The sequence below is a fragment of the Branchiostoma lanceolatum genome, chromosome 4, assembly GCF_035083965.1.
Source record: "Branchiostoma lanceolatum isolate klBraLanc5 chromosome 4, klBraLanc5.hap2, whole genome shotgun sequence".
In the NCBI taxonomy this organism is placed as follows: Eukaryota; Metazoa; Chordata; class Leptocardii; order Amphioxiformes; family Branchiostomatidae; genus Branchiostoma; species Branchiostoma lanceolatum.
Window position 1 is genome coordinate 18,458,055 of NC_089725.1, and position 20,979 is coordinate 18,479,033.

At 38.9% G+C, this 20,979-nt stretch overlaps 1 protein-coding gene across 2 annotated transcripts; it reads right to left on the bottom strand.

The window, feature by feature from the left end:
• Positions 1-2,529: 2,529 nt before the first annotated feature.
• LOC136433092 (transmembrane protein 145-like) lies at positions 2,530-20,751 on the bottom strand. 2 transcript variants are annotated; one of them, XM_066424906.1, is made up of 15 exons: positions 20,553-20,751; positions 15,488-15,565; positions 13,203-13,295; positions 10,875-11,075; positions 10,090-10,168; positions 9,615-9,686; positions 9,318-9,386; positions 8,812-8,892; positions 8,309-8,387; positions 7,888-7,981; positions 7,345-7,517; positions 6,944-7,064; positions 6,526-6,585; positions 6,043-6,234; positions 2,530-5,640 (listed from the first exon to the last, which is right to left on the bottom strand). In XM_066424906.1, exons 1-15 carry the CDS (start codon positions 20,727-20,729, stop codon positions 5,539-5,541), a joined length of 1,671 nt encoding a protein of 556 aa, XP_066281003.1. In that variant the 5' UTR covers positions 20,730-20,751; the 3' UTR covers positions 2,530-5,538. The 2 variants fall into 2 exon arrangements, with proteins under 2 accessions (XP_066281003.1, XP_066281004.1); XM_066424907.1 differs by lacking the exon at positions 10,875-11,075 and adding an exon at positions 11,131-11,322.
• Between the last annotated feature and the right edge of the window lie 228 nt (positions 20,752-20,979).

Consider the following 20,979-nt stretch of genomic DNA (forward strand, 5'->3'; position numbering starts at 1 on the left):
GGGTGGTTTTAACAAGCCCTCCATTTATAACGACGTTGTTTTTGCTTCAGGCGAGCTGCGGGTTATACGTCACTACCGCCGTCACCATCGACCCCGATACGTAATTGAGTTACGAAGCTTTCGACACCCTGGTGTGTGTGCTTTGTAGATTCGCTACACCGATAGGTTAGGCTAGGTGTGCAATACAGCTTGTGTGCGTGTTGGTGTGCATTCGTTTTGTCATTTTGTACTTTGATGTTGACAAACACACCAAACTTTGGCAATAACTAAATCACACAGCCGGGCAAAAGACCAAAGATAATACCTAAATAGAATATGTCAAGACAGTGGCACACATCGGGAACGTAACGTGTTCTTGTGAAAGTAGATAAAAGTATTCACTGGGCTAGCCTCTTCGCCCATCCAAACACAAACATTAACGTTACACCTAACGATTCAACCAAGCACTAGCAGCGCGCATCCTGAAGGTCCGTCTCATACCATCCGTCACAGCTGCCCACTAATGAGTACCCATGGCCGCTATTCGTCAGTTGAGAAAGAGCTGTTGATAGCCTTTGTTTTACACCGGAGTGGACGAGCTTGGTCCAGTCTATCAAGAAAACGCTATAGATTTCTGTAATGCCAGGAAATTACTTTGGTACAAAGTTTGAAAGGTATTCTTCGAAATCATTTATATATACTGAAAAGAACACACAAGACACTTATAAGTTATACCCTATAATGGTTGATCCAAGACGTACAGGAAACTTTTATATTAAAACATTTGTCTTATCGCGAGTGTTATGTTAGTTGTCACGGATGTGTAACGCTCACTCCAGAACTTCGCACAATTACACGCTCTGTGTATTACGTACGTTCAATCATCTTGCTTGGCACAGACAGAAGTCGCAGTGCGGTGTTCTTCTTCAGTACATGGCATTGGGACGATTAACGCCTAAATCAGACACGCTACAGGACGTGCACCCATTATGGATTGTCGTATTACCACATCGTTGAACAAAAATCAAATTAAACAGAAAGTCTTCATCCGGTTATCGAATAATCCATCAGAAGACAGAATCGTATCTTCCAAGTCATACGTGTACGCAGTTTATCAGCATCCATGCAAGCACGAGATAACCGAAGATCATGTGGTTTTGACTTCACTACACGTGCACGGTGATACGTGTACATGTATATAAAAATGAAGACGATTTTGCAAACGGTTCTGTTGTCATGATCATCATTAAGGACGGGTAGATGATTAGGGCTGCCTTGTGCAGAAAGGTCGGTGCATTTGTTGTCAGTTGTCTGTTTCAAAATAAAATTTTGCTCCATTGTAACAATTCTCCAAGCAGTATCATCCACGGTCAGAATGCAGTCGTCTCCTGATTGCACCAAATGTACCCGAGCTTCTCTCCATGCTTTCTCTCCAGTTTCCCTCCAAGCGCAAAATGCCATGGCGTTCATAATAAGCCATGCGAAGTAAATTAGGCAGCCGACACGGCAGTTGGTAAAGTCGTTACCCCGCGCTTCTGTACATTAATTGCTCGACGGCCCAGGGCCAGGCGACGTGGAAAATGAATGGATGTTATTAACATCTGCGACCCGCATGAATAAACTCAAATGGGGATTGACGGAGAAAATATCAAGAAGCAGGCACTGGGAACCTGTCGCTGACAAAACTAATTAGTCTTTCGGATAAGATTGATAGAACGATCGCACGACGCCAGGAAATTTCATAAGAACAAATCAACGCGAGTGTGACCATGTTTGGGTAAGCACAGCTGACGCGCGATGAGTTCACGTAAATTTCCTTCCCGCCATGTTTTCACAAAATCAAATGTTTTTAGCAGCAGAAGTCGACTCAAATCTAAATATTATGCTTTCTTTTTTTCCAGATTATAAGATTCAAGATCCATTTTCAAGGGTTATACAGGTTTGGTACACTGCTGATAGAGAGGGCTTTCGGAATTCTATGCTGATCCCTAAAACCGTGCAACCGAACAGGTATTATTTTTCAATCATCAAAACACACCATGAAAGTATGTTTATTCAAGATATTCAAATGCGCAAATCATAGATATTTCTTACAGGGGGGATGCGTATGATTTATATAGGTAGATAGAGGATTTGAAATAAGACATTTGCACTGTTTTATATAAGGCACTTGACATTAACTACCTACAGTAAAGTAAACAGGGGAAAAGGACATGACATATGTAATTTTTTTGCGGCAAATGAAAGTTTTACGTTGCAAGACAAAAGAGCTTTGGCCTTTACATACATGGAATTAAAACTATCACTTGTCGATGACAACTCGCTTTCACTTTTGGACGCATCTGCTATTGCATTTCAGCTTGCAACCGACAGGGGGCCCTCCAATCCAACCTAATTGTTTATACAACATGTTGACTGGTTGTTGGAAAGTTTAAGAAGCGTTAAGGGTGTACTGTGATGTCGTCGCTTTTCTTGTAATGAATGGATGGAATCAAACAGCACGGTGGCAACATGAAGGAAAACAATGTAAGAAGAACAAAACGTCACACATTTTATAGTCTTGAAAGTTTGTATTTGACAACAAACAGGTCATAAAATGACACACAATATTTCATTAAAATTCAGTTCCAAACACCAACATTATTTTTCTCATAAGATAAAGCACTGTAAATCAGTGAAGAAGTTTGAGTATATAGCAGACATTATCAGTTTGTTCAGTTATATACAAATTAAAATGGTTAAAATTCATCTTCAAATACATTTGAATTTCATTAAGAACCTGTATAAGACTCCTTAGCTTCTTGACGGGAAAGTTATGATTAGTCAAAAGTTCAGAGCTATTTTTTAAAAGATTACTGATGTTGACATGTTAACTTCTCCCACATGTTTGTAACATTTATGTACAAAGTTTGTTTCTACCTTTGCTTGTTTGATACTTTGATACAATATTTTGACTTTTCATCAGCCAAGTTTAAAAAGTGATTCAATCATACACAGCAATCTTATGCCAAATTTTACATAGATCTACATACATGTATCTGTTCTAAGATTTACAATTACAATGCAGGTAAGACCTACTGGAATACAAAATCACATCATTCAACATTTTGCAAAGGTTCTGGGTATCTTTTCACACAGCAAACATACTGTGAATAAATAACAGTCATGCAAAAGTTACACTAAGTTTCAAGCTACTCCATGATTCTTTGTGTTATCAACTGCTGTCCACTGCCAGCATTATTTCATGGACACTGCTGTTGACTATATCACACAAAAGGTATCAAGAGCACATTACAAGTGTCCAAGAAACCAAAAACTTAAAACTCGACTACGCCAATAAACCAATCACATCAAGAATTTATCTTACGTTACAACATCATTCTTTAGATATTACTTTCATACAAAGAAATGTAACAAAATCTGGCAGAGTATTGAGTATACAGTAGAACAGACTGGTGCTGTATGGCACCTGGAGAGTACAAAAGGTTACCAGCATCTGTCTATAAGTGGCATAACACACAAGTTTTCTTGATGATCAGTTTTTAGGTCACTCCTCTTCTCCCATTTCCTATTGGAAAGTCAGAGTGTAACCTAGTTTATCTTTAACATTATAAATTGAATACAAGCAAGAAAATTTTCCCAATCCGATACTGTTTGACAAGTCAACAGCAAAATTTAAAGAATTAAAACCTGCATGCAAAACTTTTTTTTTCCAACTCCAAATCTTTCGACCAATCAGAGATTGCGTATTTGACCATTTTTAGACAATCAGGGACACAGACACATACCAGATGCTCAAAGTGCTTATATAAGTAATCACCAAGGAACCACGTACATGTAATATGCTATTGCTGTTAGGATCTAATATAAAAATAGAATTTGACAACATTGTACTCTTTATACACAGGCCACCATCAGGAATAAAATGCAGCATATCCACATGGGTAAGACCCTCAAAACTTTACAACATCTGGTCTCACCATATGACAACCTTCCTGACAATTGATCCCTGCTACAATGTATATCTATAGAGACTGACATTTCTACAACACAAAATGGAATGTGACATACGAATGCCTTTATACACACCCAAAAAACACTAAGATACTATTGTAAAATTGGGACATTTGCAAGGACTTGCCTTGCAAAGGTTACTTCTCTCCATGAATTAGACTGTTGATCAAAACTTATCTGGAATGTACAAAAAGCACACTCACTCTGCAGAGAGTTTCCTTCTTATAGGTCTACCAAAAACCTTTACATTTTACAATATATTTACAAATGGTTAACAAAAAGATCTAGGATCTGTTATTGTATCAAAGCCACACTTGAAAAGTTGTTAACGTTGGGTAACATAAATTCGTGGGGTACTTAAATTCGGGATTTTTCGAAAACGGGGTATTTAGGTATATGTGCTAGATGCAACATCAGTAATACCGCTAGAAATGCAAACTTGACAGACTAACGTATTCAGAATACTGTCTGAAAAGCTTCGATAAGCATGTATTAGAAGTTGGCGACGTCAAAAACTCTCCGTCCCTTATCGACAGAGTCTGGGGGCTTCGTGGGAGACTCACACTGCACGGTTGTTCGCTGGTTTATAAGACAAATGTCACATCTCCTGCCTGCTAAACACAATTATTTACAAGACAACTTATTACAATCTCTTTTGCTAACCTGCAACTGGATTCTAAGTGTGATCAATCATCAAAACTCCTCTTTGTTGCTACAATCTACGGCACATTCATTTTCCCGCCGCCATATTGTTACCCAGAATCATGTCGTCAAGCAGACGACAAAAGGTTTGTGAGGAACACTTTTTTGTCTTAATGTTGCGTGTGATAGTGGACTGAAGACGATATTTTCCTCAAAGTTTGCTCCTAACACAACAAGGAACACATGGACATAGTAGAATAACCATTGCTACGGCATCCAGCTAACTTCCCATGAATAATGTACACGTTGCCATGACGGTGGGGATCGACTTTGAGTGACGTTCTACCGACTCAACAAACGGGATGTTAGCAAAGGCCTGATGTGTGCGGTGCGGCCGTTTTTTCGTGTATTTTTTTTACTTGGACACGTCTATATCCATAGCACTCTCCTCAAGCCAAGGATGGAACGAGTAGCTGCTGTATAAAATGTGATTAGCGGTAAGATATTCAAGACGAGTCTTCTCTCCCGAATTAATGTGCACCCCTGTCCGACAGCACCGCCATTGTGTGTGCGGCGGACGGTAGTTTCAAGTTGAAATATTATGGTATCAGCACGACCAGAGACAAAATCTACCATATTTATGATTAGTGCAAAGATAGTACATGATACTGACAGAATAATAGAAAAAAAGGATGGTTTATTGTTCTGCTAGATTGATTTCAGTCAACCATTATCGGAAAAATCCCGAATTTATGTTACCCAACGTTACATCTAGCTCTGTTTGTTATACCATATACTGTAGCTACATATAAATATAAAAACTACAGTTTGTTATTTGCTACATCGGACATAAGTCAGCACACTGTACATGACATCAATGACCTTCAGGCACACCCAGGGTCACTACGAGATCCCGGATTTCACTGTGAAGTCTGGAATTCTGCGCGCCGGGTCCATCGAACCCCCAGGGTAGGGAGGGGGGTTGTCTGGAGGACGGGGTTGGCTCTGCAATACAAAATTGGAGAGAAAATATTAGTTATGCAGAAGGTAAATAATGATGCATGAGAAAAATCAAAAGTAACTTTTTCAGTTATTGGCAGGCATTTTGTAAGTGGGAGAAATTTATGATGAAAACTTAATGTCATAGTTTTTCAGCTACTAAAAACTTAGTTGCGCATGGATATAGGAAAACGTTTTTTTGTTGTTATGTTTGAGATAATGCTCAAGGAATTGTGTTACTCTTTAAATATGCTTTCTTGACAATTCAACTTTTTAACAGAAATCATCCATTCATTTTACTCATTCATTCATCAATCCATCAATCCGAGTGCTCTTTACACATACATTTTTCATTCCCCAATTTAGACAAACACTCATTAGTTCATCAATCTATTATTCAACACTTACACTAGTAGGGGTGGCCACAGTGAAGAGTTCGGTGAAGTTGGGCCCCCCTCCCCCGATGAAGCCGCTGTCAGTGCTGGTGCTGTACATGCTCTGGTGCGGGAAATGGTCCAGGTTCACTCCCCCGTTTGCCGTTCCGTTGGCCACTCCGTTTGGCTGTGGGCCGCCCTGCTCATAGTCATCAATGATCCCAATCTGTAATGGAAGGAGATTTTATTTTTTTAAATTCTTTGAAATATCTTTATGAACAACAGCCACATACATTATGGGGGGGGGGGGAGTGACAGGACAGCAGTAGGTCACCTTTACCTGTTGTCAAACAAACTAGCATGGGCAAATGACGTACAATAATGGGTATACAGTTTAGCAAATTGCAATTTTCGAGACTCAGAAACATATATAATGATTGCAAATGTATAAATATTTGAATTTTATAGTGACAAAGTACAAAGGATACAAAGATATATCGTCAAAGGAGTGCTCTACCTGTGACGTCCTGACATGGAAGGGAAAGTTTTTGTTGGCTGCCCCAGGTCTGGTCAGGATCTGGAAACACAGATGAACAAGAATTATATTTTTGAACATCCCAAGTTCTCACTAATACAACTAGCTATACTGGTCACTTTTGACAACTGTTTCTCCAGAATTTCCTGATAGCTGAAAAGTTGCTGTCTTTTCATTCTCAGCTGCATTTTGAACGACTAAGAAAAAAAATCATTCCATTTCCAGTAAATAGACTAAACAAAGACCAAAAGGGGTTTTAACTATTATGATTATCTTGAAACAAGTTAATTACAAAAATCACTTTTCCACCTTCCTTAACATTATATTGCTACAAGACTGAGTTCTTTGATTTCCCACCACAACTATTTTCCCTAGCCTAGATCTTAAACAACAGACTTACCAGAAAGAATGTATAAGCACAGAAAGCTAGCGACTGCTCCAGGCCATTGACAATCTTCTCCCTCGCCCATTTAGAGATCACAAACGCTGCGATGAGTACCATGATAGGACCGGCCAGGAACCTGCATACAAACATGGGAGAACAAATTACTACAACGTAACCTATGAATCAGACTGTTGTGCCAAAATATTATCTGCCTGGTTTCTAGTTACTACGAAAATCTCATTATCAAATGGGAGGTATGAAATACATGACTGAAATGCAATCCTACCATGGATATAAATAAAGCAGTCAAGACGGAATTATGCTTGAATACTTTTTGTAACACAATTTGAAACATTAGAAGAGGAAAAGCTGCTGAACCAATTAATTTCTAGATAAAAATTGATGTCCATACTCACCACAGTGTGTAGAAGAAGAAATACGGGACGTAGAAGAGCGACTTTTCTGGGTAGTGCTTGAGAGTGAAGAAGATGGCGTAACAGAACCAGAGCCAGCTGAGCAGCTGTAGAGCGATCAGTCCGTAACCCGCAGGACTCTCGTACAAGTACAGCACCAGGCCAGCGTCAAAGAACTAACGAAAAAGACATTAGGTGCAACCATGAAAAATCTATGCATATTTTTACTTATACAATAAGCAGAAATCTCACATTTCAGGTATTACAATAATTCAGTTCCTTCATCTCAAAATGAGAGAGGGCAAAGGCAGTTTAAGTCATGGCAAAATGATCACCAAACAGCAGAGAATGGGGGAGAGAGAGGGGTCCAAAATATCTCTCAGCTCTCCAAACTTTGAAAATAGAGTTGCTCTAAACAGTCATATTAATAGAAACATATACAATATGAAAATGATGAGAGAACAGTTACTATTGAACAACATGTATTCAGTAAACAATATAGGGGAAAACGTTATTCCTTCATAGACCTAAGAAGACATGACATACCTCCCTCTCGTAGATAAAAAGGATGGCGAAGGCGAGCGTGTAGAGCGTCATGAACACCGAGATCTTCACAGAACCACCGTGGCTCAAACGACCTCTACAGGGACACGGAATTTAAAGACGTCATGTTATCATATCAAGATTCACAGTGAAGGTAGCTTACGTTTATCTACACCAATCTACTAACTGAAATTCTAAAATAGCTCTCAACTGAAATTTGAACATTTGCTGATGATGCCTTTGATGAGAAAATGTTCAACATCACAGAATTCTGCACATGCCTACTCAAATAAAGTTCAAGGCTAATCTTAAATTTGGAGAAACCCTATGATTCAGAATCTCCAACAACACATGTTTTCATGTCAAACACCTCTACCTTAAAGTTTGTATGTTTGGAGAGAACTAGTTGAAGAGAAGTCCTCACCTGGTGACAGTGTAGCCCTTCCCCAGGAGGATCAGCATCAGGAGGAACACTAGTGAGCTCACAGACTGGAAAATCCGACCTGGGAAGTTTGATAAATAGGATTTTGATTGAACATAGAAATAGAAAACAATCAACTTTTTCTTATACCATGACTTCGTTTTTCAGGGTCTGTTTACACCAGATGTTTACACATCACCAAACATTACAAATTCAGTTCAACTGTGCCAAACTGGCATCAGATGGCATTTTCTTGACAGCTTGTTCCTTTCATCTGTCAGTTTCATTCATTTGTTAATTTGTGTCTCAGTATACTTTTTTTCAACTTTGGAAAGAAAGTCATTGTATAGTCTTGCTTACATTTGTAAAACTTTTTGAGTGTATATGTTGTAGTTGACCAAATACCACATGCAAATTTCACAAAAACCTCACAGATACTCCTACTGTTACTCCTACTGTTGTTCTTGGTCTGCAATCTTGTTATCTAATAAGTAAACATTCCTCACCTAAGAGCTGTGCTGCAGGCAGACCCACACCATCATTCCCATACTGTCCATAGTGCAGGCACAGCAAGAACAGACTGAAAACTAAACAAAAACAAAACAACAATTGGTTATGAAACACCAGACCAACACGTAGGTAAACCTGTAAAACAAAGAAACTTTATTGCCTGTGATGTGCCTTACAAGTTGCAAAGATAAGTGTATCATAGAAGATGCTGTAATGCCACATTAATCGTTCTGAAGAAGATGCATACTACGATTGCTAACAGCATTCTTCGTCTTGTGAATCATGATATTCAAGACTCTTCCAATATGAAAATTAAGAAAGGCGAAGTTAGACACATCATTTTATTTCAACCACATGTTTGTGACCAATCCTAACAGAACATTTTAGAAAGAAGTTCATACCCAGCCACCCCAGTTAATGGGTATGTGGAAAGAATGAAATCAGCTTATTCAAAATTTACAATGTCTTTTCAACATTTGAAGTACAGTTAGGGCAACCTTACCATGAAACCCAACGGCAGCCATGTACATTTTGTAGGATGTATGGAACAGTTGTCGGGACCGGAGAATAGCTGTAAGAGCATGAAAACAAGGGTTTAATACATCATGATACAGCCAAGACAAGAGTTCCTGTTCAACCAGAACAGTATTGCCAAAACAAGCTTATAAGTTCAAGCTTCACAATGATGTTATACTTGTTAGTGTCAGATGATTTCACACATTTCAGCATGTCCAACATTGAAAAAGACATATAAGACCCAAATGTGCCAACAGTGTGTTTGACAAAGACTGGTACTTACTTGCTACCCAGACAGACAAGGCCAGGATACCAGCAAACAGAACCAGGAACGTGATGTCTGTCTCTAGGATATCTGAGGGGAAGCAATACAACAAGCTTACAAGTTGTTACAACAACTACAGTCTAAAAATGTATGTCTTCTTGTTTATCATACATTCAATAACAAAGTAGTAACACAAATTGTTTACAAGAAAACAGTCAAACATGTGAAAACTTTGACTTCTATTCTGAGGTAAAACTTAATTCACAAAGTCAGACAGTTCAAATTCTGGTTTAACAAGTGACTCATGGAGGTTAAATTATGAACCTCACATCTCCAAGCAGATCTATCGTTGGCAAGGCAGTATCAAAAGGGCAAAAGTAGTACCCAAAGCCACCACTGCTTTTGCCCTTTTGTAACTGACTTGCCACTAACAGATGTGCTTGGAGATTCGTAGTTTACAACTTCAGTAAACAACTAGGGATGGACTACTCACGAAACTCATCAGCAGAGAAATGTTTGGTCCAGTAGCCGTTGCCATTTGTCAGCGTCATCTCATACTGGATGTTAAGGCCCTGTAGTGTAACAAACAAACATGCATGTAAATCAGCTGTAGATTATACAATGGGAAAAAGGACTAATGGAGTTCCAAATGCTCACACAAGTGTTCTTGAAGTGCAGTTTTAAAAGTCCATTGCATTTAACCTCCTCACATACTGGTCTATGGAAGTAAGTCATGATACAATGTAGTTCATTACTACAAACATAACACAGAACTGTAAGCATGAAGTAAAGAAAATAGCACAGAGAATATCCTACTTTTAAATCTTTCAAAGGACATGGGACAAGGTGCTGTAATGCCATTCTGGAGCTGCCTGTACATGGCATGTCAGCAATTTGACACTGAACATTGCATGGAGTTTGTAAAAAAAGTGCCCATCTTCCAACAAAAGGCTTGAACTTGAAGTGTTTTAAACATCTCCATGCTGAGGGCATGTCATTGCAACAAAGTTTTTCATTGGATCAGAACAGAAGTTGACAGGTACAAATGTAGGACAGGTTAGAAGTGGTCACAATCATCGTACGATTTTGTCATTATAGTATTTTCGATGCTGTGACAGAACAATCTTTACTGTCAAACGACATCTTTACTGTTAAACTTCGTACAACACATCCACAAATGTGCTAAGAATGTCGCTGACTCATCGTACGACGAATGTGACAAGGTCCTGAGGAGGAGAAGCACTAGGGCTAAGGAGGTGTTGATAGGGACACACTTACATGGAAGCCCTCACAGTTGGACACTGCAATATACCACCATCGTTCCCTAACCGACTGAAAGGAGCGACCTCCTCCACACGTCATTGTGTTCAAGCCATCATCGGAGACCACTGGCTCGCAGCCAGACCACACGTATCGCGTGGTTAGGTTTAGCACTTGGTTGTTATTTACATTAAGCACACCCTCTTTCGAAGAGCAATTCTGAAAAACAAACGGGGTATTTTCACAATGTATGAAAGTGACGGCCCAAACTTACGTTTTTGCTATCGCAGCTGCTAATAGCGATGTACCACCAGCGCTCGCGGGCCGAACGGAAACTACGCCCGCCCCCACAGGACATGGTTTCTCCGTCATCGCCAAGCTCACAGCCGCTCCACCTATAACTAGTGGTCAGGTTGATGACCTGGTTCTGGTCTACGTTAACTACTGCCTCCTTTTCAAAGCAAGTCTGCAAAGAAACGGTGTACAACACAGACGGCAGTGTTAGGGTCAGCAAAGATGAACCTCGTAGGATAGTCAATTTTCCAGCACATTACATTTCGTAATCATCTCAAATACTGGGTCAAAAGCAAATGAAACATTTTGTCTACAAATTGCATAAAGTGTGGAATTTGGGATAGAATATGACAGCAGATGAGAGGCAGTCTTATGAATAGCAACAGGTTGTATCGTCATTCATAAGTGTAACCCTCTAAGTTTCAGGAATAGCCCTTCCACTGCATGGAAGGGGTAAAACACAATTTGGAAAAGTAACTTTTCATGACTTTCATACAGTGTTAAGGGACAATTTAGACCAGACCAGATGTATAATAATCTTTCAGAATAAACCAGAATACTGCAGCTGAATCGACTAGAATTCTATAAAGTCCATCTTGGAGTTAGGTGCATCAGCAAACAAGCAAAGCACACATGTTGTGTATCATCAAGTTGCCATTACATTTGTATTTGCAGAAAAGATAGAAAAGCAGAACACTGAAGAACTAGTACAAGTTAGTGAACTTAAGCAAAACAATATTGAGCATTTTATAAATGTACATTAGTGCCCAATGATAATGGGTTAAGGGCGTAGTGTGCTTCTTGTTAGGTGTGCCCTTCTGCAGTGTTCTGTTTGTGTGTGTGTTATATATAAATTATATCTATACTATACTGTTTCCCTACATTTGTACACATTCGAGGTTCAAAGGAAACTGTTTCACATCATTCTAACAAGCAAGGGGCCAGGTTTCCAAAGTAAACACTTCATTCCAAATTCTATTTCACGTTTTGCCATATCAAACAAAGAGAAAGGTACACATGTTCCCAGTAATTTCTTTAGTCTTCTCCGTATCTACAATTTAAATGTGACCTTTTTTATCTTTTCTTCACCGTCTGGTTAGCCTAAACGTTTGCACACATGCCTATAAGAAGGCTTGAATCTACCATTTATCCCATACAAATGTTGACCCGAGGAGGCAAACCTACACAACTGGTTCAGCACAAAGCAAACATGGCAACGTCAGGTTTTGTTCCACTGATCCACGCAGGAGGTAAAGTCTGCCGGGTGAATAAGGGATTACGGTCGCTACCTCCCCAGCGGAGCAGACGTAACAGTCAATACAAATTTGTTAGAGAACAAAGAATGTTCAGATTGCTATGTTTTACTGGGTGCCACCTGTTTCTGGAATCAAATAAGCTTGAACATGGGTAGAGTACTCTTCTATGGTACATGACGTTAACTTCTAGTATCATTTGTTGGGGGAAAATTAGGATCAAGACACTCCGAAAACTCAAACACTGCTGTCAAACTTTGGCAAGTTAAGTAGAGTGGGTACACGACAACAGAGGTATGCAAAGAGGCGGTAAAATGAAAGCCTATAATCTCCCGACGGAAAATTGCGGTCCACTTTCGCCTTTTTGTTGCCTGGGATCAAAGAGGATGTACCCTTGACCTTTGGGGGGGGGGGGGGACTGTTACAGTAACTTGGAAAACGGTTGACGCCCCTGCTCCTGTGATTATTGATATTATTATCAATAATATTTGTCAAATATCAATTTGAAAAAAAACATCCCATAAAATGGTATATTCATAAACAAAACTAGCAAGTTCAATATTCAATAGCAATTATGAGGAAGTTTGCCTGAAGGTTAAGTATATATTATATTTTGTTAACTATTGAGAATTATAACAGAATGTGAAAAAACACTCTATACACCATGTTATCCTTTGGAAATGAAAAGAGGCAAAGACTATGTATTTTTACAAGAAAACTACTCAATGACAAGTAAAATAAGAATGACGAAAAAGAAATGGAATATTTTGTATGGATGTCATGGAAAAAAAAAAAACACCTTTTCCGGATGTGGGTAGACAGCTGGCCACTGGTCATCCTCGTCGTAATACAAGAGAATGTTCTGACAGCCGACAGTGTTGCCACACACCTCCTGTGGGCAGAAGGATCATCAGTACATTAAAACTAACAATACAGTTACAATCCCAGTGTCCCAAACTTCCAACCTGCACAACATAATGTATATCTATACTAGCCATTGTCTAGTCTCCACTGACATGAGATAGAAGTTTGGTAAAAGAATTCCGCCACTTTGTATATTTCAGTGTTAAACTTCATACACTTACTTGGTCAGTGTTAAACACCTGACGTAAAACCGGACGTCAAAATGATAAAAGCGGCTAAAGCTGACAGGCCATTTCAGGACTAGATAATGTTGATTGATTGATTTATTGATTGACTGATTGATTGACTAAAAACATATCTATATAGGCAATATGCTATAACCTTGTCAATGACAACAATCTGTATGTGACTGAATCCTTTTTGTGCCTACGTATACCACCATATGGCGGTCGACATTACGTTCGCACCAGACGGGACGTTGTGTGGCTGTTTGTTCAGCCGCACCTTTCAGCCTCTTGTGCTGTCCTCCCGCTTTCATTCCCGCCAACACAAGTACACAGAGGTAGAAATGAAAGGGCTTAATAGTACTTCTGCTGGTGGTTATTTTGAAAACTACTGATGCATGTGACTTACTGAAAAATCAATATTTCAGTTTCCACTGTTACTGGCAGTCATTTCACTGTTTACATTCTGTCTGGATTCACACAGTAGTTTCTAGTAAACAGATTTCGACATATCTACATTCTTAAGATTCATCACTAATCTATACCTAGTGAAGGTCTCCTTCTCTGGTATAAAGACAACATAAAACCATATCTCGGCTTTCAAAAGCTTGTTTTTCCCTCTAACCTATTCTGAAATAGAACCTTTTGTGAAATATAGTCTCTTCATTGATCATCAAACTTTTAGTTTGGTATGCAGGAGTTAGGTGTGACTAAGATTCTCAATGTGATACTAATAACCACTGCATGCCAATCAAGCTGGTATGTTCTACTGAAGGGTAGTTAGACCTCTTTTATTGACACGGATACCACATGATGCATCTTTCACACCCACAGTGAGAAACTTCATTCTGTTCACGTGCTGCTGGACAATTCTTTAAATCCCTTTTTGTCGTTTTTTTTGTCAGTTGTCAGTTTCAAAAGGACTAATATATGCCTAACTCAAACGAAATTTCCAACTTCGCTACCAATGGTCTGTCCTCTGCATTACACAAGTGCCAGGTCATGCCATGGTATAATCAAACACCACGCCCACGTCACCATGGGAAGGAGACTAAACACTGTCACAACCTAGGCTTTAATGAATGGGGACAGGTCAGCTGACTATCATAGTATCAGGGGAGAGGGGGTTCTTGCAAGATCTTAAGATATTAGGACAGATCATACAATTTTATACACATTTCAGGGATAATACTTTGAAGAGGCTGGAAACTTTCCATATCTGACTGGGAAAGACATTGCTGTTTCAACACTTGGCTGAAAAAAACTGACCACCTCACAATATGGTTTGCCCCCTGACATCAACCTGCAGCACAGTGACTAATCAAAAATGGCATGAATCATTCCGACAGGTCTGAAGGAAAGGGGACATCCCATCCATAATCATCCAGTTTGCTGCAGGCCACAGGACATCTGCATAGCAATGTTGTCTGTATTAGCAACCCAAATTCTGTTGCCCCAGCTTTGCTGGTCTCCGGGCTACTAAAATTTAAAAGCAATTTGTGATATCTCCAGACCATGATTATATTGTGTTGTACAGAACGTATTCTACTGCAAAGTATTACAATGAATTATTGATAATGCATTAGTACATCATCCTAATAATCTGAGACCATAACCTTGTGGTTACAAACCACAAAAGGACACCTACTATTAGTACGGCCTGACATGATATCTATGCCAAACATGAATCACTAAATGAGCATCATTTGCTGTGATATTTGTTATCATAATTATAATCATCAACATCAATGTGACATACTTGACCATAAGCTATGTCAAGTTAAAGATTCCTGTTCGTAATGAAAATAGTTTGTTTGAACGATGGCTGTCTGCAGTAACCACCAAAGACAGTTGCAACATGTATGGGTCAATGTTTCTATTCCTGGATGTAAGCAGTTTCTCTTCCACCTACACTATATTGTTGAAGACTTCTTCAATAGACCATGTGTTAAACATTTGTTACTTTGTATATCTCGTATTTACATTCTGTACTCACCTGTGGACTGTAGGTAAACTGGAACTTCAACCTCCCCAGCTCTGACAGAAAACAGAATCTTCCCAGGAAAGCCCATTGCTGGAAAATGAAATGAGAGGGAATACATGGTGATCATCATCTTTATAGATGAAACAATTCAAGGCAACACTTAAAAAAAGGTTTGCTCTGATGAAAATTTGATTCAACTAACATCTCATAACATCCCATCAATTTGCTGCATCAATCTTTGGTCTTAAAATGTCTGAAAATTGCTTTCGGTTTAACCATCTTTTCAATCTCATTTAGCCTTAGTTGCAAGACAGTATCATAACATTCATTAGACATGTCTTTTAAGAATTCCTGAATGTCACACTCCCAACCTAACTTTCAATGCAAGGTATTGTCAAGAATGTTTGACAGTAAGTTGTATTATATTGTATTTCAAAACATATTCATTCACAAAATAATCATGTTTGCTTGCCAAATAAGGATCACTCTTCCAAACTGCATTATGAGAACAAAACTACCTGCTCACAATACAAGAGGACACCCCACATCACTATATATATTGGCATCATACAGCAAGAAAGTAACATTCCCAGCTACAACACATGCTCATCAATACAAAGTCACCAAAACAGTAGGCAAGGAACCTGTTGCTGGAAACCTGGGCTTTTCTACACTTAAAAATATAGAACATACACCTGCTTGCCTGGATAGAGAATTTATTACCAGTAGTCATTTGTTTTAATATTTGAAGAATATTTGAACAGAATAAATGTAAACTCAAATCCTGAAGGAGAGCCATTATCATCATCTACAGTATTTTGGAAACAGAAGACTTCTTCCAAGTACTCATTTTTTACTGTAAAAAAGGCAGTCTCCTGGACAGAGAAGAAATGCCAAGTTACAAGTAGGCAATTTCAGCAACTGATAGTACAATTTCCAAGTTGGCTAAGTGCTCTGCTTGTAATGGAAATGTAAATATCAGGCAAGGCTGTATATGCTGCTGAGTAACCCTTTCTCACATATGTACAGGGGATGTCAAAGTGTAGTGGGTAGTTCTACAATTCAGGTAGCACTGTACAACATTAACTACTGGTACTCTATCATCATAAAGATATTAAACTGTTAGTGTCACCTATTTGAGTATAACTTTAGGTCAGATAGCTTTAATAACAATACACTGGAGGAGAAATGATGTTTATCAAGCTCAAACAGTTTTTGTGTCAGTTATACCATATTTGAAACCAACATTCAGATTTTTTTCATTGGAAACAGGTACAAATATTGATGACCTGTACATACCGTGAAACATTTCTTTCATCAAACTTTCACCCTGTTTGAAACTATAGGTCAGATTTTGACACAAATATTGATTCTGGAACTAAACTGTATATACTTGACTGCTCCTGCGTCATGAAGGAGCAAAACTCAAGATACCGTGAACTGACAGCGGGAGAGGTACTTCAATGTTTACTCAGAATGTCCCAGGAACAGGGACAACTCAGTTTGTGCGCTTACCACAAAACCACAAAATGAACACTTCATACACATCCATATTTCCTTTCTATAATGGAAAAGGTACACACAGATATGTTTTCTGCATTTTCCCTCTTTCCTGTAGGAAGACAGGAAGGCTGTGAAGTGGTTCCTCAACAACATATTTGTGGCTTAAAATACGTCACTTTTCACAGTGTTCACCCCCAAGTGCTGTCTTTTATGTTTGCAGTCTTTTGAAAACAATACCTATTAATCTTTTCAAGTGTCAGTATTGACTTGAGTTCTGAAGGAAAGTCATCATCTCTTCATGGTCATGTTTTTCAAAGTAATTTGTTATCTTATACATGTACGTCACAAGTACGTACATTAAATCTTTAACAAAAAACATTGATAAAAGTCGTACTATCTAGACCCCAATGTCATTGGCTCCATTGAGCTATGAAACTAAGCACCTATTTGTGAAAATTACAGTCCTCTTCTATCTGAGATATTAAGTCAATGGAGCTGATTGATCAACATGAGTGCAATCGGAGCAGGCAATAGCTGCACAAATCAGACAGGCTTTTGTTTGTGGACTGAGGAAAGGAGTTCAACAGACTGTTCTCAGATCAGTCAAGCATTCAGCTGGGACTCTCGTGGTTCTTGGCGCTTTCCAAGAGGACACCTAAGTGTAGACTGTTTGTGTTTCAAGCAAAGCATTATGTGGGAAAAGCCCTTGAGCTGCGCTGTGTTCTTACTTGTGCAGTTCAGAGACATCGCTGCCTCCATGCAAACCATGGTAGTGCGAAAGTAAGTGAAGCCAAACTACAAAGGTCAAATCTCCATAGTCAAATACTTAAATATCCATGATGCACAGTGAGCATCTGAGAGAACAGACTGTCCAAAGAAAGAGGCTCTCACAATGAAAACCCAAGTACTGATGAATAATTTTACCAACATCTTGAATACTCAAGTCAGGTCTTACGCATAAGATTATTTCAAGATATTCAAGACAAAACCCTTGTTCATGTACTGACATTAAATAACCACTGATTTGGTATTTACATACATTAATTTGTGAAGCCACCAATCCATGTTTTTCTCAGCTCAGAGTTAGAGCAGGTCAGTAAGTCTGAAACCAAGTCTGCAGTTCTATTCTGCGACATTGCAATAAAGGATGTTTCCGCCAGACTGATTTTTGCAAAACAAAGTTTAATTAAATGAAAATGTGGAATTTGGTTTACCAAACATTTTGCTCCAGGAGACATTCTGTTCCTATTCCCAATTCAATCAATATCAGTACTTCAGAAATGGACTTATGTATCTGTTGTCTAGGATTGAGTCAATATTTGGTGCAATGTTTGCTTGCTGGGCAGATACATGAAATGTCAGAAGTTCCTAAAGGGCAGTAAAGATATTCATCAAGTTACAAGTAAGCCTCATTAGAAACACCAGACCAACCTTTATCAGTTGGTCATTTTGATATTATCAAAAAAATCATCATTAATGTCAAGACACACAGTACATACTGGCTATAAAAAAAATATAAGGATATTCTATAAAAATTCTTCATGTCTGTGCTCACAATTGTCTGAGGAAAAGTAGATGTAGGCATGCAATTAAGCATCAAGTCTTCGTAAAAGCCGCCTGGATTATCCTTACTCTGGGTGTCCACATTCCTCATTCATAATGCATCGATCAAAGTGAATGGTGAGCTATTAGCAAACTACTTTGCAGCCAACAAAACTATGTAGGGATTAAATCTGAGATGTAGATCGCATTAGTCTTTAATAACATTCAGCTGACCTTGTTATCAAGGCATGGATTACCCTCAAAATGTCCCTTTTGTCCACAGGGGAAACTCTACCTGTTCTCATTAGTCCACAATTCTACTGTTGACGTAGGTCGGAACTACCACAGAGTGACCTGGAACAGTCTGACATAATAGCTCCTGTATCACATCTCAATTGGCAGTTAGTCCACTTCAAGACAACTGTACTTTCTCACAATTTCTAGAAGAAGAAATGAACATTCAGTAAAATTACTTCTTCGTTATTCCTCTTCTGTGTTTGACCCATTTTCTAGGTTTTATCCATTTCATTCCATAAGAATAATTACGAATTTAATTACTTTGCAGCAAACGGTAATAATATATCAGTTTATAATGACATGATTAACCTTCTCCGTATTGACTAATATCATAACCACTTTGATAAGGGCAGGAGGACTGAGCTATGTCATAACCACTTCAAATGTGATATCAAATGGTACATACATGTACATGTGTGAACAAGATACTGCAGCTGAGTGACAGAGTTTGTGCTTTAAAGGGACTTCTTTAATCATTCATACATTTTCATAGTTTTACAGTCACTGAGTGGGCTTTTGTACAATAGCACTGTGCTCATAAATATCCCTATCCCTTTTAATTGCTTTTACACACGCTTTGACCTACTTTGGAACAACTAAACACAGGACGTTATCACAGAACATGTATGTTATATGACAAACACCTGTCAATTAAACTCTACAGACTGTCAATCAAAGCTGTACCTTTCTACTTTTCTCAAATCATTATGATAGACCTTTCAGTTCTTTATGTCATACTAGATTTGAAAAGCAGTTTTGTTAGAACATACAATTCTTTAAACCATTTGACTCTTGAGTCCAGGATGCATATCACAAAATGCCGGCTGCAAAATCAGCTGGGCTACCAAACTGAAAAATAATGCTAAAAAAATAACACCAGGCTCGCTCCAGGGTGCATATTTGTGGCTCTACTGGGAAGAGTGGTCGGCTGTAGGTGGGCAGATTGTCTACGTTCTTTGACACAAGTATTATACATGCATAGTATTATGGAAAATAGAAATGAAATGAAATTATGAACTCTGGTCTATGTACAGAGCTGTAACATTTCCTGATAAATGTATTGTTATTGTCATTATTATTAGTTCAATAATTAAAGGCTTAACCAACTTTCCCCAAAACTTCATGTTCACTTTCTATATTGCAGTACAAATGTGTGCAGAATATTACATATATTAAAGATGACTGTTCACTGTAGAACTGGTGGCATTACAATGTTGCTAAAAATGTGAACTGAACGCTACTACACTTTCATTTCCTCCATGTTTGTCAACAATCATAAACACTCATCATCATCATATTTGCTGCTCTCTTATCCTTGTATTCCTTGATGGGCAGATATTGCATAGCACATACCGAATTTACATAATGTTATAACAATACACAAAACACATCCATCGGATGTTTAATGCATAAATACATGTTGAGCTCAAACGCACATCTTCCTCACCAAACATGAACCACAACTGACAAGCTTCTCGTGCTGTTACAAAATAAACACAACACCTTAGGTCCGGAGGAATCCGTCCCCTGGGGCCTATTGCGGCTAAAGATCTAGTATCGGGTAGGAATACACAATTCCCTCCATTCTCCCCCATTATTGCTCAGTAATAGTGTCTCTACTTCACACTGAAAAGCACAGCACCAGGCAAGCGTGAATTTCTTCATCAGGAATTCTCAGATCAGCCTGGCCGGCCGGGCTAGCCGGAAAAGGGGGAACGAAAAGGTGCGAACTTACCTCCGCTGTAACTAAATGCCCCGATATATATTTCCCCTGCGAGTGTGACACGTGAATCAGCAGCACAAAAAGGACGGACAGTAGTCGTTCCATCGTCGTAAACCTTGTGGTTGTGATAAAATGTTTTTTCTCTCGGTCTTGCGCCACAGCTTCTTTCCTCTTACTTCGTTCGGCCATCTTGATTATGCAAATTTTGCTCACGTGATTAGTGTCGCCTAGCGACCGATAAACTGCGCGGCCCCCCGCCACGCCCACGACAAAGGTGTACCAACAAGGTGCGACCCCAAAATGTCATCGCTCCCTTTGTCATGCAAATGAGTTGCGTTCGCTCCAGGTAGTACCATGTGGAGTGTTTTTACAAAAGCATCGAGCTGTGTCAATGTCATTAGATACCTGGTACGACAAGACCCACTAGTTATATATAAAG

What these genes read in the sequence shown, in the direction of transcription:
- LOC136433092 (XM_066424906.1), bottom strand. Translation starts at nt 20,729, where the DNA reads ATGGCCGAACGAAGTAAGAGGAAAGAAGCTGTGGCGCAAGACCGAGAG. An exon ending in GGCATTTAGTTACAGCGGAG is followed by an intron (nt 15,566 to 20,552) that starts GTAAGTTCGCAC and finishes TTCATTTTCCAG; the next exon opens with CAATGGGCTTTCCTGGGAAG. An exon ending in GCCTGCAGCACAGCTCTTAG is followed by an intron (nt 8,388 to 8,811) that starts GTGAGGAATGTT and finishes CAAACTTCCCAG; the next exon opens with GTCGGATTTTCCAGTCTGTG.